The sequence below is a fragment of the Podarcis tiliguerta genome, assembly GCF_965153285.1.
Source record: "Podarcis tiliguerta genome assembly, chromosome: 1".
NCBI lineage: Eukaryota > Metazoa > Chordata > Lepidosauria > Squamata > Lacertidae > Podarcis > Podarcis tiliguerta.
The window spans coordinates 40,048,997-40,076,569 of NC_139534.1; the positions used below are offsets into that span (position 1 = coordinate 40,048,997).

The 27,573-nt window shown below is 41.8% G+C and overlaps 1 protein-coding gene and 1 long non-coding RNA gene across 10 annotated transcripts in view; one reads left to right on the forward strand and one right to left on the reverse strand.

The window, feature by feature from the left end:
• The window catches only part of LOC310665050, a 107,318-nt gene that overhangs the window by 49,226 nt on the left and 30,519 nt on the right, over positions 1-27,573 (forward strand). The gene's annotated exons all lie outside the window — the stretch shown is intronic.
• On the reverse strand, positions 10,263-26,134 carry LOC310679999 (carnosine N-methyltransferase 2-like). Of its 8 annotated transcripts, none has more exons than XM_083446050.1 (11): positions 25,913-26,134; positions 25,450-25,756; positions 19,757-19,976; positions 18,141-18,278; positions 17,951-18,009; positions 14,967-15,105; positions 13,738-13,790; positions 12,873-12,980; positions 12,653-12,783; positions 12,063-12,156; positions 10,263-11,316 (listed from the first exon to the last, which is right to left on the reverse strand). In XM_083446050.1, exons 3-11 carry the CDS (start codon positions 19,780-19,782, stop codon positions 10,961-10,963), a joined length of 1,104 nt encoding a protein of 367 aa, XP_083302176.1. In that variant the 5' UTR covers positions 19,783-19,976; positions 25,450-25,756; positions 25,913-26,134; the 3' UTR covers positions 10,263-10,960. The 8 variants fall into 8 exon arrangements, with proteins under 8 accessions (XP_083302176.1, XP_083302178.1, XP_083302180.1 ...); XM_083446052.1 differs by lacking the exon at positions 25,913-26,134 and adding an exon at positions 23,725-23,813 and having other exon boundaries at positions 25,450-25,816; XM_083446054.1 differs by lacking the exons at positions 25,450-25,756; positions 25,913-26,134 and adding exons at positions 23,725-23,813; positions 25,079-25,146.

A 27,573-nucleotide genomic window follows, 5' to 3' on the forward strand; every position in this document is an offset into this window, starting at 1 on the left:
TAGTATTCTTTATTCTGCATGAAGAGTTACTTAGAAATACATTTGAAATACTTGGAAATCAGTCCTTCCAGAGGCTGTCAGGATTCTAGGAGGACAAAAAGTGTGTGTGCTGATGAAAACAATGATGAAATTATCCCAAAGGTGGAGACAAGCCCCCCCCCCCATCTGTCAATTATCTAACATCATAATGACATCAAGTGATTGACAGCTGTCAATGGTGGCCCACGGGAGTGGGGGCTTGCTCAGTTCTGTAGGAAGCACTGCACACAGGGCAGAGCAAGCTTTGCAAGCCCTGTGATTGGTACTTGGGGGAGGACTAAGCACAGTGGTTGCCAAGCCTCTTCTGCAGTGCTTTGCATGAACCGATTAATCCATTGCCAGGAGCCTGGGAAGCACTGCAAACTCCTTTCAGCCCAGCCCTGCCCTTGCCTTCCCCACAACTAGGCCTACCTGACTGCTTTGGTATGTGGAAGAGTCAGTGTTACAGGTGCCAAACAATATTCATGCTGCACTGTAAGAAATCAATGTTTTCTTGCAGCAGCACCTAACACTTTGGAGCTCGTTGCCAATCAACATCAGTCAATTGCCTTTGCTGCAATCTTTTTGGTCCTGCTTAAAACATGTTTGCTTAGGCAAGCCATAGATGTTGGTGCGTTTTAACCTCTTTTTAGTTTACTGCTGATATTAATGGCTTTTAATGAACTGTTTTTACTGGTAATTTCAATATTTCATATAAACCTCTTAGCGGTTTCGTTACAATCAAGAGTTATATAAATTTTGTTAAATAAAATAAAATTTAACAATTCCCTCAGGTGGGCATGACTTGCATGAAATGGCCTCATGGACCAAAGCTGGCCTGCAGGCCGGTGGTTCCACATCCCTGCTTTTAGCCCTCTTCAGGGGCTAATATTTGGCAGACAAATTAACACATGAGAAAGTGGGCTAGAGGACACCAGTTTCTCCACCTCGCCCCTTTCATGACTTGGATAGCAATTGACTGCAGTCAGGAACCATTCTGTACAGATGGAGGCTCCCTCCATGTTTTAGGAACCTGATGAAACCTGTAACTGCCCATGTGTACACACTGACCAAAACTGGGAAAGAACTCATTGCCAATGTCTTCTTGACAAATAGTGACAATCTTACCATAAGATATGGACTCACTGGTAAATAGGAACAGTTGAGGGTGTATGCTAATATTCCCTTAAAGGATGGATAAAGAACCTGCAGCCCCCTCACAGGCTGTTGGACTCCAACTCCCATCAGCCCTAAGCAGCAGAACCAATGGCCAGGGATGACTGGAGTTGTAGTCCAGCAACTACTGGAGCACCAAAGCTTCCCCATTTGGAATATGTGATAGAAAATATGAGGGAGCCCTTTCCTCCCTGTTCGGCTCTCCCACTTCTTTCCCCCTAACTTGTGACTTTATTATTGAACACGTATGAAAAACCATTGTAAAATATACACATATTAAAAGGGAGCAGCTGGGACTGTTCGCAATATATTGGCATTGGAACTAGTGTGATGGAATAAGTATTGTTGACATACAAATGGCCTCATTTATATTTGGCACTTCTTGGCGACTGTTTTCCAGGCCTCTGAGTTTTGTTCTAAACAACTGAACCAGAAGTGGGAAATTCCTCTGCAAATGTGTTCTAAGCAAATAATATGCACGATTTAGTCACAGTTGAGCACTCTGTGGTTTTATTGTTTCCAGGGATGCAGCACTTAATTCTGTTGGTGAGTACACACACACACCTTGTGCAAGACTTGTATTTTATTGCAGGTATATTTGGCAACATGTTGTTGACACAATATCAGGCATTAGTGGTGGATTTATTCTGCATTACTTTGTTCTGATGTCATTGCCCCAGTACTACCACATTATTGGTGTATGGAGGGAAGCAACAAAGGTGGAAGAAAAATAAACCAAAATATCTGTGGTATAAAAAATTCCAGGATTTCAACAGGAAGTTACAGGATATGCACTGATGGGAAATGAAGCAGAGTGACTGCCCCAAAACACTTGCAGGTGCAAATGTTTTTGAAAATGGGATTGCTGTGAATGATAGTTTGTGCTCACAATGCTATCAGGGGTATCACAAGTGTGCAATAAAAAGGATGTCTGGAGAGGTGTCCTTTTTATGGAATAAATACATATCTGATAACAATATGCAGTTCTGGTTAAAAAAAAAAAAGCAACAACCCCAAAACATGTTGCTTGCCCCCTGTCAGGAGTTCAGCCTACACTTGAGTAGGACCCTGGCAGCGACACACGTCTGACTGGCATGTTCTCTCCCTCCTGGTCTTTCATTCGGGAGCTTCAAAAGCTTTCTTCAACCCGAACATCACAGTGACCAATGCCAGCCGACACCAGCACACTTAGGGATCCGCAGAGTCTTTGCAGCTCATACGTGACAGACCTCAGCAACTCAGCATTTTGGTTAATCTACTTTATTTACATATAAACACACTTGGAGCACTGCAACATGGCTCCCTCTCTCTCTAGCATCAGACAGCAAAAAGAAAAAGAGCAAAGGACAGTAGTCCCACTTCACAGAACACAGTAACACAAACATCCTATCCCCGTCACTTCCTACTCTGTGGAGTCAAAACATATACCGTCATGTGAAAGACAACAATCCTATGACTGCAATCATGGAGCAGGAATTCTAACACACACACACACACACACACACACCCTTTGAATGTTTCACAAGGCAAAACATAAATCCTTTTTAGGTGTTTAGTTTGTTTAACACACAAAAGGTGCCTCATGGGGAAAGGTGCATGAGCTCCACTGCTATCTCCATCTCCATCACCATTTCTCTTGCGGGGAAGTGGGAGGCCTGCTCTACTCTTGCAGGTTCCTCCAACGTTGATTTTTCCAGGATTCTAAAAGGAATAGAGAGCATCTGCCTCTTGTACTTTTCCAAAATACCATTTTAGCTAAAGGCTCAACAAAAAAATCTACATAAGAGTAAACTCCAAAATTAATAGATGCATATTAACTTCTCATTTTTCACACTGAGTAGGTTCCCCCCCAAAAGCCCCACTCTCCTGTTTCCAATATATTTTTGGTGTGTGTGTTTTTTTTTGGGGGGGGGGAGAAAAAACTCTAATTAAGATGTGAATAACTTGTCACCTTAATTTCATTGGGACTTAGCAATGTGATTAGGAGTTGGATGCTAACTAAACCTGGACAAACCTGTTGGGAGTTAAGGCAGGCTATGTTGGCACTTTAAATAGAAGTGAAACCAGCACCAGCATCTTTTACAAAGATGACAAAACATATGCTTCTTCCCTGAAGTTGCTCATGAGTCATACTGAAGTTTATATCAGGCTATCGAGAACCAAATAGAGGAGATGAAAATCCCATTACAATGTGTTCTGTCACTTCTCAAAGATTGTTAAAAAAAAAAAATGTTCCATAGGGATCCAACTATCTCTCATATATATATATATATATATATATATATATATATATATATCCATTAACTTCAGAAGCATGCCTGTAGCTTAGCCGTGCTTTTTAACCGAGACTGTCTTTGCTGCCTAAGACGAAAGGGGAATAGGAGCGGCAGGATCTGGACAAGAAAATTGTATCAGCTGCTGTCTTATATTTGCCAGTGACCTTGGCTAATGAATGGTGGCATGGATGACTTGGTATCTCCTCCTTCTGGAATTGCCATTATATAAGACAGTGCTGTTATCCCCAGATTCCTTTGCAGAGTTCCATAAATACTTTAGGTGCAGTGAGCTGAGCTAGCCCTTGAATCAATTTTGTATCACTGAGTCTTTTAAGGTGCAGGTAGAAAAAGCCATTGAAGCAAATAAACAGATTGATTTGGTAGCCCTTAGAAAACAGGTGTTTAATGCAGGCAGACTGGCGGGGAGGGATAGGAGAAGGGTTGCTTTGTCTTTTGAAATGGAGTCTACAGATAAGTAGCTGTCTCAGCAAAAAACAAAAAAACAAAGCCCATTTCTCCTTTTTGCTAGCTGATCAGATTGACCCTACTGTTAGGCAGATGGAGGTGACTGCCTCAGATAGCAGATGCTAGGGAGCAGTCATGGCAGCTTCCCAACCATTCCTTCTGAGCCCAGTGTGAGAGGTCAGGGCTGTGTTTGCCATAAGCATGTCCTGGACCCCTGTCCCTCCGGTAACTGCTGTCCTCAGATTTGGTGCAGGACACAATCTCATTACTAGTACTGAAGTAAGATTCAACTGCCAATCCCTTTATTATTTACATTTTTATAAGTTTTCAGTTATACAGTGATATCATTTTCTATTCTTATACGGGGATTATTTTGGACTTCCCACCCAACATTCCATGACAGTTCTTTGTGCATCTTAATTAGCTGCATATACAGTAATAAAGGTAAAGGGACCCCTGACCTTTAGGTCCAGTCGCGGACGACTCTGGGGTTGTGGCGCTCATCTCGCTTTACTGGCTGAGGGAGCTGGCGTACAGCTTCCGGGTCATGTGGCCAGCATGACTCAGCCGCTTCTGGCAAACCAGAGCAGCGCACGGAAACACTGTTTACCTTCCTGCCAGAGTGGTACCTATTTATCTACTTGCACTTCGTGCTTTCGAACTGCTAGGTTGGCAGGAGCAGGGAACGAACAACGGGAGCTCACCCCGTCATGGGGATTCGAACCGCCGACTTTCTGATCGGCAAGCCCTATATGCAGTAATACCTCCACCTTATTTTCACCCTTCTCATATCTTTTATATTGTCAACTGCTTGTCAGAAGATTTCCCCTATTTGGAATTTGTATTTTAGATTGAATTTTTGTAAATATTCCCCTAAATACTCCTACTCACTCCTCGTCTGTTTATCATCTTTGCTGCCAAGGAGTGTGGTGGAGTCTCCTTCTTTGGAGGTCTTTAAGCAGAGGCTTGACAACCATATGTCAGGAGTGCTCTGATGGTGTTTCCTGCTTGGCAGGGGGTTGGACTCGATGGCCCTTGTGGTCTCTTCCAACTCTATGATTCTATGATTCATCTACATTTCTTATTTTGGATGTTGTATTTGCAAGCTCAGCCTATTCAATGATTTTGTTTAACCATTGTTCTTTCCCTGGGGTCTCTCTTTGTTTCCAGTATCTTGCGAATACTATCCTTGCAGCTGTTCTAGCATATAGGAATAAGTTATGGGCTTTTTTTGGTAACTCATTCCCAATTGTACCAAGAAGGAATTCTTCCGGTTTTTAAGAAAATGTAAATATAAATTAGTGTGTAGTAGTCCAGACCTTAAATAGACTTCGCCTAATCATGTGGTTAAAGAAACCCTTGTGAGCCCTGTTTCTTTCCTACCACAGATATGCATACCACCCATAGATCAGATCAGCCCAGATTCAACTGCCAATCTATTTGGCTTCTTTACATGGAATGGGGACCATTTTGTCTTTGACATATGCATAAAAAAAATGTATTGAGCTAGTCCTGGTAGCTAATTCATTTACAGCAGTCTTGTACATGCCTACTCAGAAGTAAGCACCATTTATCACTTGGGCTGCAATCATACACAGACTTACTTTGGAATTAGCTCATAGAGCCCAATGGGACTTCTTAGTAGACATGTATAGGATTGCTGTTGCTGGCATCCATCTTTCTTGAGAGACAATGGAGTGCAGCTCCAAGGGTGAAGTCAAACTGCTGGAGAATCACAGCACCTGCTGTGGCTGCAGAGACTTGTAACTCACAACTGCTGCCTCCCATGTTGTTTTTGCTGTGTTAGCCGCTCCGAAGTGACTTCTCTGGAGGGCAAGCCTGGACAGTGCGTATGGTGGGCTACGCAGATGACAAGACCCTTCATGGTTTTGCTGATGTGGTCCAAAGGAAAGCAGAGCAAAACATTTGGCACCAGCTTGGCTGCAGGAGTTGCCGGAAGGTGGCATACAAGATGCCATCTAACCATCTGTTTGTGGACTACAACTCCCATCATCCCTAGCTAGCAGGCCCAGGGGCTAGGGATTATGGGAGCTGTAGTCCAACAGCAGCAGGGAACCCAAGTTTGAGAAACACTGGGCCTAGACAAGCTAAGACTAGAGCTGGACAGCAGCAATCATTAGGCCATAAGCCTCACTGAACCCAGTGGGGCCTAAGCTCTTGAGGACATTGTGTTACGGAGACTCCTAGTAAAGCAGTATATCAGAAGTTCAAGTTGTTTCACAAACTTCCAAATGGCTATAAGCAAAATAAATATATAAAGTGAAAAACCTAAGGTGTGATTTTGCAGCATGCCAAGTGGAAGCTATAAAGAAGATGAAACATAAATAGCACTGTAACTCACTTCCAGTCCAAGAAAGATTGAAGTATATGATGCCTTTCCCCCCTTACTTGTTTACTCTTCTTAAAAAGCATAAACATTCAATTTGTGTACAGCATCTACTTTGGGACGGTGCCTTGGCTACAGCTTCTTTTAACTACAGCTACAAATCTGTCTATAACAATGGCTATATGTATCTTTTTTAAAAAGTGTACCTTGCAACACTGCAAATAAAAGTAGCATTTAGGATGCAATCCTGTCTACACTTGCAGTAAATCCCTTCCAACCCCGGTGGGACTTTGCTTCTATGTAACATGCAAAGGATTGTGGCTGCCGGTGAGTTACAGCAGGCACTGCCAGCTGACCAGGGAAGGGAAGAATGCATGGATCATGCCATGCATCTACACTTTGCAAGCTGCCTTGAACATTTCCTGATGGAAATGCAGAGGGAGGCTTTTAATAGTTTATTAAATTACATTAGCTGAATATGAAATAATATTGATGCAATTGCCTTTCAGTTATAACAGCAAAGGCAATAGGATATTTCCCAGATCCTTGGAGAGGTTGTGGGATCCCCTCCCCCCAAAGGCCACACTGGAAAGAATTCAGCTACTTTCCCCTTCCTCACTCAGATAAACCAGTGAGGCCAAGGCTCCTACCCACCTGTGGCTACCCTATCTTCCCCCTCTTTCTCCCACCCCCAGGTACTTTCTCTTCCTTACAGAACAGTAAGCATCAGGTTGGAGAGACATCTCTGACCCTACCATATGGCTTTCAATCTCTGGATCAGTTTGTCATATGATCCCATTCTAATACCTGCCTTCGTATCCCTCTCCCTTTAAATTGAGGGTGGGTTGTGTGGGTGGGAGTGCCTTGTTAAAATCATGAGGATCTGCACCTAGGATCAATGTTTTTAGTGCCATGGTGGCACTGACAACTGCTAGAGATGCGATTTCCCCTCCACACAGTTCGTGGATTCAAGATTTCTACAAGGCAGGTCCTCCAAAGCATATATCACATTTGGGGCCCCATATGTGTTATGTGGTTTTGGAAGAGGGGGAATTCTGTGCAAAAACCATTATGCTCCCTTGCGCACAGGAAGGAAGACCTCTTTTAAGTTGCATGCATAACATACGTACATTGAGAACACATTTAAGGCACCCTCTTCCCAAAAAGAACCCTGGGAACTACAGTTTGTTAAGGGAATTGAAGCTTTGTGAAGGTAAACTACAGTTCTCTGAATTCGGGAGGGGGGGGCTGAATGTGTTTTAAATGTACGTATGTACACAGCCTAAGATTAGGACTGCCCCATCACACAGCTGCTACTAAACAGAAGACAACCTGCTGTAAACTAGGGCACGACCATCCTAGGCATTCCATATAGGGCTGGAGGAAGGAAGTACCCATGACAGTGTCCTGTTCCCAGTTGATTAACAATTGGGTTTTGTTTTGTTTTGTTTTGTTTGTAGTATTTATATCGTGCCTTCCTCCCAAGGAGCTCTAAGTGGCATTCATAGTTTTCTTCCACCCTATTTTATTCTCACAACAACCCTGTGAGGTAGGTTAGGCTGAGAGACAGTGACTGGCCCAAGTTCACCCAGTGAACTTCACTGCTTAGTGTGGATTTGAACCCAGGTGTCCCAGGTCCTTTTTCAACCCTCTAAACACTACACCATACTGGACTTAGTATACAATAACTGATCAGTAGCATGCAGCTCATTTATTTCTCTATGGGTTCTTTAAATAGATGACACCCTTGCCTCCCAATGATTCCCTGGCATCGAAAGATTCCAGTTTGAATTTTAGCTCCCAGTTCCTGGCAGACAAACAAAGGGAACATCCGCATAGTGGTCTGACAGCCTGCGGTAAGAATGATCAAGGCAACAACCGGACTTTGAAATAGGTCAGATTCCCCCCACCCCGCCGTCACCGCTCTTCTGAGCAGCAGATGCCACAGTGCCCTGATCCAGCAAAACGAAGCCCAGAGCAAACCCTTGCAGCAAGCTTCATGTTTCTGTTAAAACTTAACACAGCTTTGAAATGGAGATGATCAAAAGTGTTGAGTTACATAGCCCTCTAGTGGCCACACTAATTCCACTGTGCTTGAGCAGTGTGTGTGTGTTGATATTGATTTGATGGGGGGGGCGGGGGAAGCAAGCTATATGAAGGCTAGACACTGAAGCAAAGTTTATGTTACTGGCAAAGACACAATAAGAAGAAGAGGAGTTTGGATTTGATATCCTGCTTTATCACTAACTGAAGGAGTCTCAAAGCGGCTAACATTCTCCTTTCCCTTCCTCCCCCCACAACAAACACTCTGTGAGGTGAGTGAGGCTGAGAGATTTCAGAGAAGCGTGACTAGCCCAAGGTCACCCAGCAGCTGCATGTGGAGGAGCGGAGACGCAAACCCGGTTCACCAGATTATGAGTCCACTGCTCTTAACGGTAACAAAATAAAGGGCACGATGCAAGGTTTCTCATAATTAAACAATATGCAGGAATCACATTTTATGTAAATGATGTGTACATAACTTGGAGTATGGAAGACAAATTGAGAAGATATGGGGGAAATTCTAGGAGAGGGAAACAACAGTAGCCTTACTGTGGGTGTCTGTTATAGCCATCCAAACCAGACTGAAGACTTGAATGATGTCTCCCTAGAACAGATTACCAAACATTCAAAAAGGAGAACTGTAGTTGTAGTCATGGGAGACTTCAACTTGCTCAGTATCTGCTGGAACTCAAACTCTGCCAAGAATTTAAGGTCCAACAAAATTCTCCATTACCTCACTGATAATTTGATTTCCCAGAAGGCAGAAGCAGCAGCTAGGGGGTCATCTAGTCCTCATTCAGGAGGACTTGTAGACTCTCCTTCTCTGGAGGTTTTTAAGAAGAGGTTGGAATAGCCCTCTGTCGTGTATGATTTAGCTGAGATTCCTGCATTTCAGGGGTTGGACTAGATGACCCCTAGTTGCTGCTTCTGCCTTCCAACTCTACCATTCTGTAATTCTGACAAATTTCCTTTTTTGTTTAATGATCGTTAAAACATTTGAAGCAAAAAAAAAAAGGTGTACAGTATTCACATTTTGGGTTTCAGCTTAGAGTTTCCTATCCTATTTTAATTGCTTTGCCTCCTTGGAGAATTGCCTGTTAATTAACGGTAGATATTTAATTTTCTCCCCACAACCATAATTTAACTGCTTCTTTTCTTGAATCCTCTGTGACCTCTTCCTTACCAACAGAAGTCCTAAAATAACTGGTGATTGGTAACAGGCAAACTGATGCTACACACCAGTTATATATGGGACAGAGATGCACCATCACTGTGCTAGTGGAGCAGGTTATATACCATATCCGTCTGGGAGGCAACGGGAACAGTACAGAACCAACAAACACAGGGATATAGCAGTTCAGAGTTGGAGGGGGAGGGGGTTGATGACCCATTACTATTTCTTCAGCAGTGTTTTAGAGCCATCCAGTCAGCACAAAAGGGAAGCATTTTAGCCACTGTACGCTCCAAAGGCAAGCTTTTAGGAACACTGAAAACATAAGGCAAGTCTATTTCAAGAGAATGGGGTGCAAGTTCTGGTACATCTATCAAACTCCCTTCCTGCTCCTCCTCCTCCTCCCCCCCCCCTATATATATATTACTGTGGTACCTTGGGTTACAGACGCTTCAGGTTACAGACTCCACTAACCCAGAAATAGTACCTCAGGTTAAGAACTTTGCTTCAAGATGAGAACAGAAATTGCGCTGTGGTGGCGCGGCAGCAGTGGGGGCCCCATTAGCTAAAGTGGTGCCTCAGGTTAAGAACAGTTTCAGGTTAAGAATGGACCTCCGGAATGAATTAAGTTCTTAACCTGAGGTACCAGTGTGTGTGTGTGTGTGTGTGTGTGTGTGTGTGATGTATGTTTTCTCAACTCCAGCTAGATGTTTTTTCTTTGGAGAAACTATACCATGTGTCTGATGACAGAAGAAAACATTAACTCTCTGTGTGAAACAATTTATTTTAAAAAGGAAGGACACAGTATGAAAGTACAAAAATTACAGTGGCAGGCTTGCCATATTACTTTGGGGCTGATGTACATAAACATACTCATGCTGATGGTGTGCCAGTGTTGAATAATTCTCAAATCTTAAAGGTACTAAAGTCCTCAGGGCCTCTAACTGTTGGTTGTAAGGAGTTCCTATTATCCAAAATTCATATTACGATGCAAAGTAATAAAGAGAGAAATGCACCACAGGACAGAATATTTGCTGGGCTAAATACCTAGGGATCATGTAATGTGTACACAATTAGGCTACTGATCTTTCTTAAATATATACAATACATTAAATATTAGTCCCCCGTACCTGTTTTCTGCTATGTGAACATAATTTAAAGTTTCCTGATATACTCAAATTATCACGCTCTATGTTGCAACACTTTCCTGCGCCTCAGAGGCAGTGTGTATCCATGAAAACTAATGTCAATCTCCTGCTATGATAAACAAGGTATATACCATTTTAATCACAAAAGATCCGCTAATACATTTGCTTCCAGTTCTTAATGTTTATAAGCTTCCCCCGTTTGTGCCCCTCTCTTCTCCAGTATTGAGCAAGTTCTCTTCACAACAGAGAACTGATTCTGCTTGCTCAGTACCTAACCAAACACAAACTAAAATGGTGTCTACTATTTTGACTGGCATTAGGAATTTACGACAAACATACTCAAATCATTTCCAAACATAACCCTTCCATCCTTCTTGGTGCTGCATTCTGGCTGGCCCAAAGCCTGTAGAAGACTCTGCTTCAGATCCTGGGGTGCTGAATTCATAAAGTCTTTAGTTCCTGTCAGAAAGTCCATTGTTTGACCTCCAGTGGTATCTCCTTCAATAAAGCATTCAGTTATATCCCAATAAGAAGGGAAATTGTATACTTGGTATGTAACTCCCATTCCTTCCAAGACAACTTTGATGTCATCAGCTGTGATGTAGTGGCCGCTGTCGGTTGGGGGAAGACAGTGTCTGTAATTTTTCCATATGGAGGCCCACCCACTCTTACCTATGGGAAGGGAATTGTGAGTTTCACTGAGCCATTGTGCAGAATTAAGGCGACATAAACCAAAGCTAATATTGTAGGCACACTTACTACATAGAAATCACACCCACACACCCTGTATACGAGTATATTGTAGTTAATAAATAGTAATTTTCCTTGATAAGTTGTAGAATCTCTTGATCAAGAGCCTCCAACACCACATCTACTGTCTAAAAAAATAAATAAATGGGCAAGCCCCCATTTCACGCATTAGACCTGAGGTCTGATCTTACGTGGGTGGGCAAAGCCTGAAAGAGAGAGGAGGCAAAGCTGAAATGAGAAATAAAACTAAGAGATAGAGCAGTGGAAGATGGGTTAGGAAGCCCTCTGCAAGCAAACAGTTCAGATATTTCACAACAGCAATCTAATCCTTCCCTGGCAGCCTTCTGGACAGGAAGGGAAAGGGAGGCAGATACAGAAGAGGATGGCAAATAAGGAGAAGTCTGACTGTATAGGGCACTTGCCTAGGTTTCTATGAACATGCTTAGAAATCCCCCTCCGCCCATCTTGCTCAATGCGGAAAGGTCGAGAGTGAGCATGGAGTGCACAGGGATGGGCGCATTGAAGGCAGACAGGCAGGCTGGCACACACCGACACAGCACTTTTCACATTGGCAGTCCCTGGCTGGTGCCCCCATTAATTCCAGGAGAATCTTACTCAAGTTGGGGAATCAGTACTTCAAAAACAAAAACAAAACAAAAAACACTCACCTGATAAGATTATAATCAGAAGCTTAGCATAACAATCTAGGCAGCTGTGAAAAAATCGGATAGTGCTTGCAATATCCTCCACACGGTACAGCATCTAAAAGGTATAATGCCAGAAACATTTTGTTGTTGATATATCATTATAAACTTCATAGAGGGCTTCTGCATATGAAAACTAATAAATGCCCCATTGTTTTTATTCTCCATATTAAAAAACACACATTAATTCTAATTTTACAGATTGGGACAATACAAGGTTGCATCTGTATGGGCAGTCCCATGGGAAGAAGAGTGCTCCCCTTCTTTCCTTAACCCTCGCTTTTTTGTCAGATTTTACTTGCACAAAAAATGGTTTTAGTCTGCATCCCAGACATGTATTGCTGCTCACACAAAACTAAGCAAATCCTATGTAAAGGCTAAAGTATAATTTGGCAGGAATTATCAACATCACATCCATTTCCTTTCCATTCTCATGAACTGGTGAAATATGGCCTGTCATATACCAGGACACCTAAGTGTTGTTGATTATATTGAAGAAAGAATGTGAGCTAACCCAAAAACAGAGAATGTCATATGATTGGTCCTTAATTTACCTGGATCAGGTGTATGAAGTCATATTTCTTTTGAATGTTCTGCTCTTTTGCCTGCTTCTCATATTCCATGGATGTCAACTGGTGCCAGCTGAATGAGACATTCTTTAGGTCAGTTGAATTTCTTACAGCCTCTGTTTATGAAATAATCGATAAAGTGAACTTCATGTGGATCAAAACATAAGCTCAGTTATCCTGATAGAGAAAGAATGCAATGCTGTACCTTTATACGCCAAAATGTGTTGAGGGTTGGGCTCTATGACTTCATTTTTGATAAAGATTCCTGGATGCACAGCCTGAATTATCCTAATCATTTTCAAGTCTTGCTCACCTATAAGATAAGTTCAAAGCAAATTCATTCATTAAAATCAGTTGGTCCTTAAGGTTGAAATCATGTGCATATTTATCTAGAATTTATTTCCATTGAACTCACTGTGGCTGATCTCAAAGTAAACATGCTGAGGATCATGCTGTATTTCAGGTATACCTCAGAGAAGCTTCAGATGCTTTAAACAAGTGCTACTAGCCATTTCCCCAGCATTGGCATAGGAAGCTACCTGATTGAGACTCGGACTGTTTGTCCATTTAGCCCAGTATTGTTGACATAGATGGACAATGGCCCTTCAATGATCTTCCCTAGCCCTACCCAGAGATGCCAGGGATCAATCGTGGGCCCTTCTGCTTGGAAAACAGGGGCTTTAACTATTGAGCTACACCCATTCCTTCTATAGTCTATGCAAAAATAAATAAATAAAAACCCTACCAAAAATTCCTCTCAGACATTATACAGAAACAGTACCAGACACTGAAGCCTTATAACACCTGGAACTGTACTCCAAGTGGAATAATGGGCACTGAAAGGAAATAATCCAACTTCATTGCACTTATATAAATCCAGATTCAGGAAAATGTGCATGGGAAATGAGCCACATATTATTTATAATTTTGACCAATGGATGCCTTAGGCTGTGTGTCTATATTAAAAGAAAGGAAAAATCAACAACAAAGCATTGGCAGCTGCCACCATGAGTGTCCCACTCAAAGCAGATACATAACTGAATTATTTTTTTTAGATTTTTGTTCCTTACCTGTGCCACTTCCCACACCTAGCACATTGATGGTAGATTTTCCATTTCCAAGGCTAAAAGGGTAAGCATTTATTATACAGCATTAAAATACAGGAGTTTTGATATTTATTTAGGGTTGCTATATTTCAAAAAGTAAAAACTGGGACACCCCAAAAGTTTACAAAAACGCAAAAAAAACACAACCCATGATTTTTCTATTGACTTGCCTAAGATCCAGGGCAAAGCGCCACCTTTCAGAAATTCCCCACACATGTCAATTCCACCTTTGAAATCCCAGTTTCAACTGGGAAAATCCGGATGTATGGCAGCCCTACATTTATTTTGCTACTGTCACTAATTCATTGCCAAAACTTTCTCACAGCAAGATGCAGTTTGAGCAATAAATATCACAATATATGCTTCCCCCCGCTTCCATAGATATCTCTAGAAGATTTGTGTTCCAGTCATTTTTGTCCAATAAATTTATGTGTACACATCAATAAGCATAATGAACTCAGGCTAGCATTTCTGTGTCATATACTGTATTTTTTGCTCTATAAGACACACTTTTTCCCTCCTAAAAAAGTAAGGGGAAATGTGTGTGCGTCTTATGGAGCGAATGCAGGCTGCGCAGCTATTCCAGAAGCCAGAACAGCAAGAGGGATTGCTGCGCAGCAATCCCTCTTGCTGTTCTGGCTTCTGGGATTCAGAATTTTTTTTTCTGGTTTTCCTCCTCCCAAAACTAGGTGCGTCTTATGGTCTGGTGCGTCTTATAGAGCGAAAAATACAGTAGCAGTACAGTTCTTGAGCACTAGAGTCACTAGATCAAACTGCCCTGAATTAAGCAACATCAGTGATGCTCTGTGAAGCTGTAACAGTTTAAATTAAGATTGATTGCCTTAAATTAAGAGTGTTCCATCTAAATAATGTAACTTGGGGAAGCCAAATGGGCAAATAATGCACAAAACAGAGGAGTTTCCATCTAGAGTTCCCATATGGAGTTTCACCAAGAGTTGGATCACAGCCTACTGAACTCAGGATTGGTTGCAAGGCATCCCATGAGATTTGTTTGCACGTTGCACGTCCATTATCATAGAATGGACAATAAATGAAATTGACATAAATGAAAAATAAATAAATATTCCTTGAGACCTTTAGAGAAGGATGAGCATTAGAGTGCAGGAAGCTACGGACATTTGACCATTTCCCAAAATTCATATTTTTAAGCATTTTGATTTTTTTTTTCTTACCTGGCTATTATACCTGGCAGCTCCTCCTTATTGAACTGGCCCATGCATTGGTGCTCAGTTGAATGGTCTAAGAATGACTTAAAGGCTTTTGCGTATTCATCCACTGTAAGGCTTCTCATGGGTTGGGTCACACAAAGCTCTTTGGAATGTAAAGCCAAATTGGTGTTTGTTAAGAGCTGGAAATAAATGCCACTATACCTCATAGAAAACATCATTGCACCAAAGGTTAGTTTATGACAGATTCCACTGAAAGCAATGAAATAAGACTAGGCTGCACACATACACACTACGGTATAGTGTATTGTGCTATACATTTAACATACATGACTCATCCTCAAAGAATGTGAGAGGTATGACACAAGTAGGGGGAGAGAATTAAGGCCACTAAAGGAGATAGATAGATAGATAGATGATGATGATAGATAGATAGATAGATAGATAGATAGAGATATGCCTTTTATGAAGCTTGCCAACCATAATCTTGATCCAGAGCACATTCAGAGCTCTTGGACAACTGTCCCATTCACTTCACTGGAGCCAGCAGAGTGGAGTACACTCATATAAGCATCTTGCTTCCATTGATATGAATGGAGAAACCCTTGCAGATACAGGAGTGTCAATAAAATGCTAGATAAGGACCTCCATCTTTGGCAGACTGCTAACACGTGTGATTTTCCATGTCTTACCACCTGCCCCTGTTAGACCAAGACTTGGGTGTCTTTAAAGATGTACATCTGACAGCAAATGTATACTCAGCTGACATTTCATAGAGCATGTAGCTTTATTTAGCCAATGGTGCCTAGCAACTGACAAATTCTGAATGCTTTACTTGGGAGTTATACTGGTTGGATGGGTAGAGGAGTGCTCCCAATTCCCCCTACGAAACACAATTCTAGTTGGGGCCAATGGCCAACATAATGTCATTCTTACACTAGCATAAATTTTAGCAGGAAATTTGCTGTCATAAAAAAAGGGCAGAGATGGGGCACAGTATGTAAGCAGCAGGGACTTGGCTAATACAGCCTTACCTAAAGTTATGCAGCAGAATAGCTGCTGTAACTAAATATGTAGCTGTTGATGAACTCGAGATTGCTGCCAAACATATAATCCACCCAGCCTCCCGGGCATGTAGAGAGTCAGGATTCTGTCTCTGTAGCTAATCATGACACAGCATCAGGACTGTACCATTGTGACTCCTCTGAAGACATCCATGATTGGACAGGAATATAGGGGATTAGGTGGTCCTTGAGGTATCCTGGACCCAGATTGTTATGGGTCTTGTAAATTAATCCAAGAGCCTTGAACCTGGCTAGGTAGTGCATTGCCAGCCACTGCAACTCTTGAGCACCAAAGTTATTGTTGTTGTTTAGTCGTTCACCGGCAATAATCTGTCTCCAACAATAGACAAGTCATAGTGTTTTGCACCAGATGGAGCCCCAAGACCTGGCACAAGGGAAGCCCCACATAAAGTGTATTGCATTGATAGTCTTGAGGATACCAACACATAGATCACCATGTCAAGACTATCCCTGTCCAAGAACAATCATAGTTGAGATACAAGCCATAGCTGTTAAAAAAAGTACTCATGGGATGGTGAACTTTCCTCTACCTTTGTTGTTTCATGATGCTCCACATAGCATGGGGGACAAGGGCCCAGCACAGCATTGTACCAGAGCTGAGAGCTTGTGTGATCTTGCTGCTGGAGTACCAGCTAATGGGAGGTCCCAAGAGCTCAAAGCCTTCTTGATTTTACCTTCCTCCATTACTCTTGGTTCAATGAAAGGATCAGTGTTGCTGCCATGATGTATGACAACTAAATTGACCAGGGGTTGGGGAGGAGGCAGGAATTGCTAGATGGGATGAAAAGGACTGGGCTAATGAAAAACATCCTGTATGAATGAGTCAGATACTTACTGTTTCTATCTGAACATGTGCCAATCATTCTGTCTATTATAAGCCACTGTCTCAAGAATGTGCATGTATTTTAAGCTCTTCCAAATCTCATGTTCTCAAGGCAAGGAATGGGGAACTGGTGGCCTTCCAGACGTTGCTGGACTACAACTCCCATCATCCCCAACCATTGGCCTTACCATCTGGAACTGAGTTGAGTTATAGCTGCAGACAACAGCATCTGGAGGGTCACAAGTACCCATTTCTCTTCAATACCATAGTTAGGGATCAAACTTCTTATGTAGGAAGCTTGTGCTGTTCCACTGAAGGCCCTTTTTGCTACTGGTCTAGTCTAGATGACTGTCATGTTATGGTGTAAATCCCATCATAACCCTCTTTTCTGTTTGATCTTCTGGTTAGATGCTTAGAAGTCCTGTCCTCTGAAGTCAGAGGACCAGAACCCAGATCTCTGCCTTTTCTATGTAAAAATAATTGTTGCTAGCAGAATCCACAAAGATGTTCTGTGGGTGCACACTTATATTCAGTAGCATGCAAACACACACACACACACACACACACACACCTACACCTTCATCTTCCTACTGAACTACCAACTAATGACCTACTCTTGTAGTATCCACTCTTCTTTGTCTCTGTGGCTGCCCCAGTGCCCTCTTTCAAAATAACATGGTCTCCTACCACAGACACAACTATGTCCAGCTCCAATCACATTGCCAGTAAATAATCCATGGTGTGACAGTGGGACATGTACCCTTCTCCAGGTAGCAGATGGGCATGGAGCTGCTGTTGCTTATGGATTCTCATGCAGGATTTCTAAACCCAGTTAACAATTATTTTATCATCTTTGTCTTATGACTGAATGTTGAGAACACCTCCCATTCTTGCCTTTTTCACTGCTTTTGATTCTGCCACTGAGGCAAGGTAAGATTCCAACTTATGCTGGCGTGAGCTCAGATGTAGAAGCAGTGGTCTTAATTGGACTCTAGCTTTTCCCTGCCTTGCCATGGCACCATTTTGCCAAGTAGCCACAATAATATATATCTGTCTTGCAACTTGCTAAGCTTCAAAATTACCTGGATTGTTTGCAGATGTCACCAATATCTCTTTCTCAAAATTGGCATCTTGTGTTTTCCTGCAGCAAAGAAAATATGGTATTTATTTAGCAATTTGAGCAATCCCTCACCTGTTCCTATGTCAGCTGGGCAGTAATTTCACAGTTACTATCCCAACCCCAGGACATGGGCTTTGGTCTCCCTGGCGTACCTTTTTCCATACTCTTCATCATCATCTATGGCTCTGACCACAGGCAGCTTGGCACCATTCATGGAGCAAAATCCATTGGAAAACACGCCATTTTGGAAGCAGCCATCTGCACTTTTGCTTTGCTTTGTTTTGGAGACTCTGCGTTGGTGATGATAAAAAATATTGCTTATGGCTAACTGCACCAAAATGACCCAGCCCCTTCCTGGCCTAAGTAGCACAGCCATACATGCCAACCCCCTGGAAGTAACTGATAGCCAATCAGGTTCAAGGAGTCATCACTAAAGCACAGCATTGTGTGAGTGCATATTTGTGATGTGTGTCTGTTCCATTCTGGGCCACAATCTTGAAAAGCCACACCTCTCTGGCGATATATGTTTATATGTGTATGTGTGTTTGCAACACAACACATAGGCTTAGTGAGACATAAAAAATGTACACAGGGAGAACTTGCAGAAGCATTTGGAATTTATTTCAGCAAAAAAAGAGATTTTAGGTTGAATACAAATGCAGAACTATCTTATGCCAGGTTCATTTTTTATTACTTAAGTGGAAAGCTTGGAAATTATTGACTTAGCCTTAGTGGTCTGCATACAGAGCAGCATCATGCTGAGTTACACCATCATATTAATTAGTTCCCTATTTCTGTGATGCAGTCTATCAAAACACCCACTGCACTCTATTGTTTAATTGCTAAGCAGCACTAAACTTTATGTATCTGGGTGAAGTCAGGCCTTTCCTACACCTTATTTGTTTGTTTGTTTTGTCTACCACCCTTCATCCTTAGATCTCAGGGCAGTTCACAGCATCTGTGGCATTCTTGCTGGAGACGGACAACAAAGTTCTTGTCTAGGTCCCTGATCGATGTGACCTCTAAAGCTAGGCTTCTACCCCACATACTGTATCTACACAAACTCACAGCACCACCCCACACCAGTTTGGACTTCATTTGCTTCTCTTGCAGAGGGACACACTGAATCCCTGCGCCATGATGACACAAAATCCTACACAGTCTTGGGCTAGTTTCTGCTTCTTATCATTATCATTTATTAAAATTGCATCCCGCCTTTCATCTATACATCCCAGGGTGGTTCACAACACAAAAACACAAGATAAAAAAACCAAACCACTTCATGAGCTGCTCTCCACATTTTAAAATCATAAGGACGAGTAACTAAATTAAATATTTTAAACACTGGGTTTTTATTTGTGGGTGGGGCGTATTCAGTGTTGCGTCCCAAAGAAAACTGTAGAATACACAAGGTCTTGAATGAGTGCATCCATTATAGAAGTATGTTATGCAAAAGACAGGTCCTGTAATACATAAAGCATAAAATGATAGAGGTTTTTTGGGGGGGAACCTTAAAGGTCATCTAATCCAAACATGAGCATAAATATTTAAGTTCCTCTGCTCCGATTGAATGGTGCTGGAAAAATCACTGTCTCTAAACCTCAGTCTGCAATAATGGTCCTGATAACTTCTCAACATTACTGTAAACTGTAAGAATGGATGTCAATATATATTATACTGCAAAAATGGATGTATATATATAATAAAATCCTTCTGAATAGAGATGTCTATCTTATACAATCAGAGTGGCTCTTCACATCATTCTTACCTTTTCACCTTGGCTTTTGGCTCCATGTCTTCTACAGGCCTTCTCCAGTCTCTCTCTTCTTTAAGGACCCGTTCTTGCTCTCTTTTGGCTTATATACTCCAGATGGACTCCAGTATGTTGAAGTACAGAAGGCAGGCACAGCTGGTCTTCAGTCTCTACTGGTACTTTCCTTTACCCCCCTCATCCATTTCAAAGTGATATGCATTTTGGCTCAGCAGTGCTAAAGGTTAGAGACAGATTTGACTCTTAGTTGATATTTCCATCTGTTACTGTCACTGTATGTCAGTCTCCTGGCCCACTGAGGAGCTTTCTATGACCTGTAGTATCTCAGAATGTCCTTCCTCACACCTGTTATCACCCTCCCCCCAGTTGCTTGAATTAGTATGCTCTAAGAAGATACCTTATCCTGAAGACCATAGATAACATATGAAGTCATAATGTTACCCCTTTAGGGAGTGCACAAGAAACTTGGCATACAAAGTGTATGGGAAAAGGGTGATGTTTAAATAGGTCAAGAAGCATGCCCCTTCTCAGTTCAGCAGCTAGCAATGTATAGCTATGAAACATACAATTTGCCATACTAAATTTTACAATATACTCAATATTTATTGGCCTCGTTCACACATAGCATAAACCCATAGTTTATTAAACTCTGGTTTATTGAACCATGGTTTAGCATCAAGTCTAAAACTGGCTCAATCTATGGTTTGTTTATTGCCAACAAACCATGATCTAAGTCATGGTTGATAGTTAGCTTATGAGCCTTGGTTTGTTTTAACGATGGTTTGGTGTTGCATGTGAACTCAGTGTCCTTCCTTAAAAACAGTTTGCTGGACCACAACATACTACCCCAAACATTCACCAAGTTACAAAGTATGAGACAAGAAGTAGCAAGTATTATGACCAAGTACTTGGTTCCAAAGTTTAGCTTAAGCCAAGAGGCAGTTTCTTTCTGGACAAGTGGACTTTAGAATCTCACCTCTCCTACCCTGTTCTGCTCATTTGTCCTTGCTCTCTACCGTATGAACACATGTAACAAAACGCAGAAACATTTTCAAAGAAAAGCAGCTTTGAGGGCTGGGAATCCGGAACACAGAAACAATGATGGGATGGGTGCTTTTTCTGCCTGCAGCTTCTACACTCCAAATCCCTTTCCCGTGATGCATTTCCCATTGAAGAATTAAAAACATGTGAGACAAACCTTATGCTAGCAATTTCTCCCCAAGCAGGTAAAACTGTTTTAATCGCTGACATGAGTGTTAGGCAGCAGTTGGATGGAAGCAGGTTCTGGTATTATGAGGGCTGTAGGAAATTTCTCTCTATCCACTTTCTTTACACGATGCATAAGTTTACAATCTCCATCTTGTAACTTTTCTTGGTAGGGAAGTTGTTCCAATCATCTGATCATGTTTATTATCCTTTCGTTTTCTAGTTCTTTTCGAATTCTGCCAACTGGAACTGTACCCAGTATTCCAAGTGTGGCTTCACAGCAGACTTATTGCAATATAGGCCAATTTAGTTTTGAACATTTCCCTACAGATTCCTAACACTCAATTTGCTTTTTCCCAGAGCTGCTAGATTCTGGGTCATGTTTTCACCATGCCTCCAAATCTCTTCCTTGACCAGTCACTCGTGACACTCCTGGAAAAAGCCCAGGAGTGAAACTTTGGGAGTCTGAAGGTTGTTGTCTCAGTCATAAATGGCACTCTTGTATAAGAATTTCCTGTGAAGTAGCCACAAAAGTCACTTCACAATGTAAGAAATAAATGTTTAAAGGCACCCTTTCTGCCTGAATTGTCTTAAGTCAGTGAAAATATTTACAGTCATGGTTGTTATCAGTCATTCTTGTTGACATTTCCCTCTTTATATATATATTTCCTTAGCAGGAACGATAAAGGCTTTTCCCTCTTTATATTGCTCAAGAACAAGGTCTATTGTTCCCTCTGCTGGCCAAATGTATACCAGCCAAATGTATACCAACCATCAATAAAACTTTATATAACTTTAGTTCAAGACAAATGACTGCTTGGTATTATCAAGCTACAAAACTAGGCACACTGTGAACACCATGAAAGCATCTTTCAACTAAACATACATAGGACTGTGCTGCAAGGCTGCATAGTTAGCAAAGTTAGCAAAATTAGTGCTGCGCTGAATTTTCACGAGCTTAGGGTCCCCCCCTTCATTTTTAATAATCTTTATTAGTTTCAGTTAAAAAAAGAAGTCTATATATACAACAGTATTCAATACAAAAGCTGGAACAAAGAAGAAGAAGAAGAAGAAAGGAAAAACAAGTACATAATTTTATACAAATCTTCTGTACGAATATAATAACAAATTGACCTTATGTTCATACCAATACAATTTCATAAAAAGAAGGGGAAAAGGGGGGGAAAGATTTCTATAAATAAACTTCAAAAATTTTTTCGTTTACTGTGTCTATTCTTTCCTTTATAACCCGCAGCCTCATATTACATTCAATTATCTTCACATACCCTAACCTAACATAATATTATTTACACTTCTTGTTTTACAAGAATCAGTCTAGTTCTGCCAAGAGAATTTCACTCTTATAATGATTTAAATATTCTCCATTCCTTATAGACTCTGTTTCGTGTCATTCCTCTTCCTGATAACTTTGCCAACTGAAGGTATTCTATCATTAGAGCTTGGTTTTCAGTGTGAAAGTTGCTGTTTCATGAAGTATGAAAATGTTTGTGAAAACTGCTGCTTTATACTCTTTTATAGCTTTTTTATGCCTATTTGCGGCCATTGTTACCTTGATTTTGGACAGTTTTAAATTTGGAAAAGCTTCTTAACTGAGTCACTATAGCCAACCAATCAGTGAACATGCTAACATCACTGCTGCCATTTAAATTATCTGAAAGAGCTTCTTCCTTGCAAGAGCTTCTTCCTTGCAAGATTCTAGCCAATCATGGGATCATAGATAACTTAGGGAACATTAGCATCACTGTTGCCATTGAACTAATCAGATTTGGGGCTACATGACAACATCGTTAAGGGCAAACTATGCCATCTCGATTATCTTCAGTGGGGATCAGAGAGAAGAAGAAGAAGTAGTACTGTTCAGGAAACATTGTGGATGCTACCAGTGTTGCCACTCTGCTGCAGTTTCAGTACTCCATAGCAAGAGTTATGCTCCATTGCAGTTCTAATAAAGAGCAGTTATGCATTCCAAGTTGGGGCAGAACATGAATGGGGGAGCCCGCTCAGATGGGCTTCAAAATACACATCTCATTGGGAAAAGGGAGCTGCAGGTAGGTCGCACCTGAATTCAGTTGTCCGCCAGATGCAAATGTCACCTACTCTTGCTGTGCTACTTCCAAATGAGTGTGCATTTCCAAATGCAACTCTAAATGCACATATCCATTACTTTTCATTCTTTATTGAGGAGTTACAGAAGTACTCACTCACACCCTGCTCTGTCTATCCAGTGATATCTCATCTGCAACATTAAGAAAGGAGGGTAGCCTTACCTTTGGTGGAAGCAAGGATTTAAAACATGTAAATTCTAGGAGTGCTTCCAACAGTCTTATCATCAATCAATCTTTTTACAGTGGTACCTCTGGTTAAGACCTTAATTCGTTCCAGAGGTCTGTTCTTAACCTGAAACTGTTCTTTAACCTGAAGTACCACTTTAGCTAATGGGGCCTCCTGCTGCCACCACACGATTTCTGTTCTCATCCTGAAGCAAAGTTCTTAACCCGAGGTACTATTTCTGGGTTAATGGAGTCTGTAACCTGAAGCGTCTGTTACCCGAGGTACCCCTGTATTATGATCAATGGTCAGAATTCAGGGTATTATCAGCTGATCTTCTCCATGAATCTTGGAATGCCAAATTACCTGGTCTTGTTTCAGGTACTAAACCTGATGTGTTAGGAAGCCTTCACCACTCATTTGTTTTATTGCTGGATTTCCCATCCATATAGTTAGATCTTTTACTTAACCTCATGCCCTTGTGGAAAATCAGATAGAGATGTCTTTGGCTTGACACTCCTGGGGCAGCAGAGGGCAGCAGGATCTCTCAGCAGGTTTTCTGAATGGGAAGGGAATAGGGGAGGAAACAGGCTGTCATCCCATTATGAGGACAGTTGCTCAGGAACTGACCTGGGAAGAATGTTTCAGTTGGGAGAATTTGCCCGAGGGCAATTAAGGACCAGCAACTGGTAAAATATATCCTGCGCTTTTGTGAGCACAAGTGTACCAGTGACCCTGTGGGCTAAGGACAACCATTGGAAATATAATGATAGGCTGGAGAATTTCAGACGGCAGATTAAATTTGCTCAACTTGGCTGGGCCCCTAAACAAAACCAGCAGCCATGGTACCCTCAGATTAGGTTTTCGGCTGCAGTGCTATATTACACTTACTTGGAAGTAAGCCCAATAGAGCGCAGCAGGGATAGCCTTCTGAGTATACATGCATAAAGTCCAAACCAAGTGCAAGCCTTTTGAAACACACCACAATTGAATATCATGCTTACGGTTTAAAATAAAACTCAGGAATTTGGCAGAAGCATTTCTAAGCAAAATAATTTAGATGTTAGGCAGAAGGTGTCCAGGATTTCAGACCACTGTGTTTTTGCATAAACATGGCATGAACTAGTAAGTACGAGTCCTGCGTTTAACATTGCCAGTATGTCAGTGTCAACAATAATGAGCTGGATGCAGCAGTAGTCTGACTCTGTATGGTTCCTGGGTTCGATAGAAGGTTAATGGAAAGGAGGCAGAAAGACTGGCTGAGCCCAATTCTCCCAGAGGTGGTAAATCTATGCCCGTGCTATATGACTTCAGACTGCAGCAAGAGGCTCACACGCCTGAGTATTACGAATACAAAAACCTCCATGATGACAATGCGTGGAGATCCTGACCTAGTCTTTCCCTTACATGCTCATTTTCATCGCATTAGCCTCCATTTCCATTCTGAAGCCATACAGCCCAGAGATAGAGTTACCACCTCAGGAAAAATGAGGCTAACGGAAGTCTATAAAGTTGTACTGACTGATGCCCTGATACAAATGTGGGGAACGTTTGACCCACAACATGTTGTTGAACTACAACTCCAGCAAGTGTAGCCAATGAATTGTAAGCATGACAGAATTTGTAGTGCAGCACAGGTTCTCCACACCTGCCTTACTGAGACCTTACAAAACGTATTAGATTCTCCTAGCGCAAAATAATTTTAAGAAAAGAGTGGTGGACTGAACTATTCAGCCCGGCCTTTTCAGCATTTTGTGAAGCTAGGGCATACCTGCTCCTTAAGATTAATTGGGGGAGGGGAGTTATTTGGGGTGGAGTTCTTACCTTTTAAATAGAAACAGCTAAGGTTTTCTTTAGCTTGTTTACCTTCACAAAAACTTTTCTGCCCCTTCTAGGTGTTTCCTGAACAGAACGACCCATAGGAAAGAACAGAGCAATGCCAGGGAAAGAGACTCAGAACCCTGAATATCAAAGTAATGGGATACCCACAGAAGATTTTAGAATTTTGCCACACATACCCTCAGAAAAGTTGTCTAACGTATGCTTTCTCTGGGGACAAATGATCCCTTAAAGAAGGATGTGGCTATTGGTCCCCAACCCCCTTCCCTAAATGGTCACAATGGGACTAAATGGTGGGAAAGCAAGCCTCAAAGGGGTAGGTTTGCCATATTTATTTATATTTCTAGGTGGCTTACCTCCTTTATTTTAAGGTCTCTCGTTCCGCTCTCCATTGGACTAAGTCTTTCAGTTCACTGAGTTTAGTCAGCTGAAAAGCAGGTTGCAAACAGCGAGGTGGTGGCAGGAGCAATTGTGCATGAGAAGGTGCCAATTCCTTTCCTCGGGTTTTAAGGAGGCAGAAGCAAGATCCCCAATGCAAGTTCCTGGTATAACTATTCCTGCGCAAGTGGTATGCCCAAGCTAGTCTGTTTGGCCTCCCGTGGGAGGTGAACTGTCTCTTTAATGAGCTCAGTTATTGGACCACTTGCCACATTCTCTGCCTGCCTACAAAGGGAGCAATGATGCATGAGTCATATTCGTGACAGTTTTATCCTGTTTATAACAACAGCTGACTGTATATTGGGCTCTAGCACAAAGCTGCTTCTACAAAAGTTGCTGGATTTATGTCATCAATCCCATTGTGATGAATTTGCTACTTACTTTGCACACAAAGAAACTTGTATTTGGTGCCTTTGGGGAAATGCAAGTTCAAGTGCAGGGGCAGGATCTCAGGTACACGTGGACGAGATGGATGAAAAGCAGCCAAGCTCTGGAGAAAGTCCGTTAATTGCTGGATAGGGTCTTACCAGTTGCGTCAGAAATGCAAGATGGCCTCACATCCTTGGTCAACTGTTTAAAATCTAATCTAGACACACCATCCAAGCAGAAATCATTGTTTCTTAGGGTCAAAGTGACCAAGTAGCTCTGGGGTTGGGAGTGTCTTATCGTGTGTCTTTGCCTATCTGCCAATAGAGAAAAGTGAGAGGAAATGCAGCCCATGTGGTCAGGTGGTTTCCAAACTGTTCTAGGTTTGCACTAGCAGCAGCATGTAACGGGTCTGCAACATTGACCAATAGGAGGAGGAGGCACAAAACAGCCAATGTTTAGTGCACTGGTTGCCATCATGATCCCTATGGTCACACATCTTCCCCCAGAGGCATTCCTTGACGCCACTTCTTTTCCTGGAAAGCTCAGCTGACCAGCTATTCAGCTTTGTTGAAGGTGAATTGGGGACAAGCAGAAACAGGATCTATCTTGGCCATTTGAATCAAACTTCATTAACATAAAGAACTGAAACATATTTTATTGTAGGGTTTTTTTCCTGGTTGGCTCTCCACAAGCCCTACTGATTATAAGACACTAATCGGTTTATATAAGCAGAGAATGAGCCTTCTTTCCCCCAAGACTGATGCGTTTAGATTTTAAGGGGTGGGGGCAGACACAAGTATCTCTTGCTTTCCTTCTTTCCAAGGTTTGAATATATATATATATATATATTACATGGTACAACTGGAGCTGCTCCAGAGCCTGGAAACCATGTGGATGAAGCAATACTGGACATTTTGAAAGGGCTTAAAAACAAAGGGCACCAGGAATCCGTATGTTGTTGGGTTCTGCATGATACCTATGACCTTAGCCAAGCCCGGGGGGGGGGGGCGGCAAGGTAGACTGCCTTAAGGAGTTTGAATTTCGCTTTAAGTCAAACTTCACTAAATCACATGTAGATTTACACCTTTTCTCTCTACCTATGCTTACAGAGTGTCTTACACAACATGCTACAGTTAAGTGGATATTTTAGTTTTATTGAGAAACTGAACACCCCCAAGAAAAAAATTATGAAGGAACATCTATCAAAAGCCTGTCTGGGCAGCTGGTAATTATCACTCTGTTTTTAGGACCCACCTTATTTTGTAATCTTAAGGTCATTTTAAACTGTTTTTAATATTGTGTAGTATTGTTTCAATATTATCATTGTGTCCACCCTGGCACCTTGGAGTGAAGGGCTGGTAGTAAGTTGTAATAATCATAATGGGGGGTTGGGGTTGGAAATAAACCAGGGAATTAACAGAGATTGTAAGTCCCATAGGATTGTGAAAACCTCTGCTTGACTACAGGTCTTTCACACCTACTTTAATTTTTAAGTATATTTACATATTTTGTTCAAATACTTTACAGCTTTGAGTACCTCCAGTGTTTCTCGTGGTTTCCCAAGGGTCCTTCAATCTGGGATACTGCTGTTGCAGCATATCTGGCCAGCAAAATAAGTATAGAAATGTCACAGAATACCAGTTCTGGTCTGACCATCAAGCTGGTTCAGCCAC

What these genes read in the sequence shown, in the direction of transcription:
- LOC310679999 (XM_083446050.1), bottom strand. Translation starts at nt 19,782, where the DNA reads ATGGAGCCAAAAGCCAAGGTGAAAAG. An exon ending in CCAAAAGCCAAGGTGAAAAG is followed by an intron (nt 18,279 to 19,756) that starts GTAAGAATGATG and finishes TCACCAACGCAG; the next exon opens with AGTCTCCAAAACAAAGCAAA. An exon ending in ACACATTTTGGCGTATAAAG is followed by an intron (nt 12,784 to 12,872) that starts GTACAGCATTGC and finishes TTTCATAAACAG; the next exon opens with AGGCTGTAAGAAATTCAACT.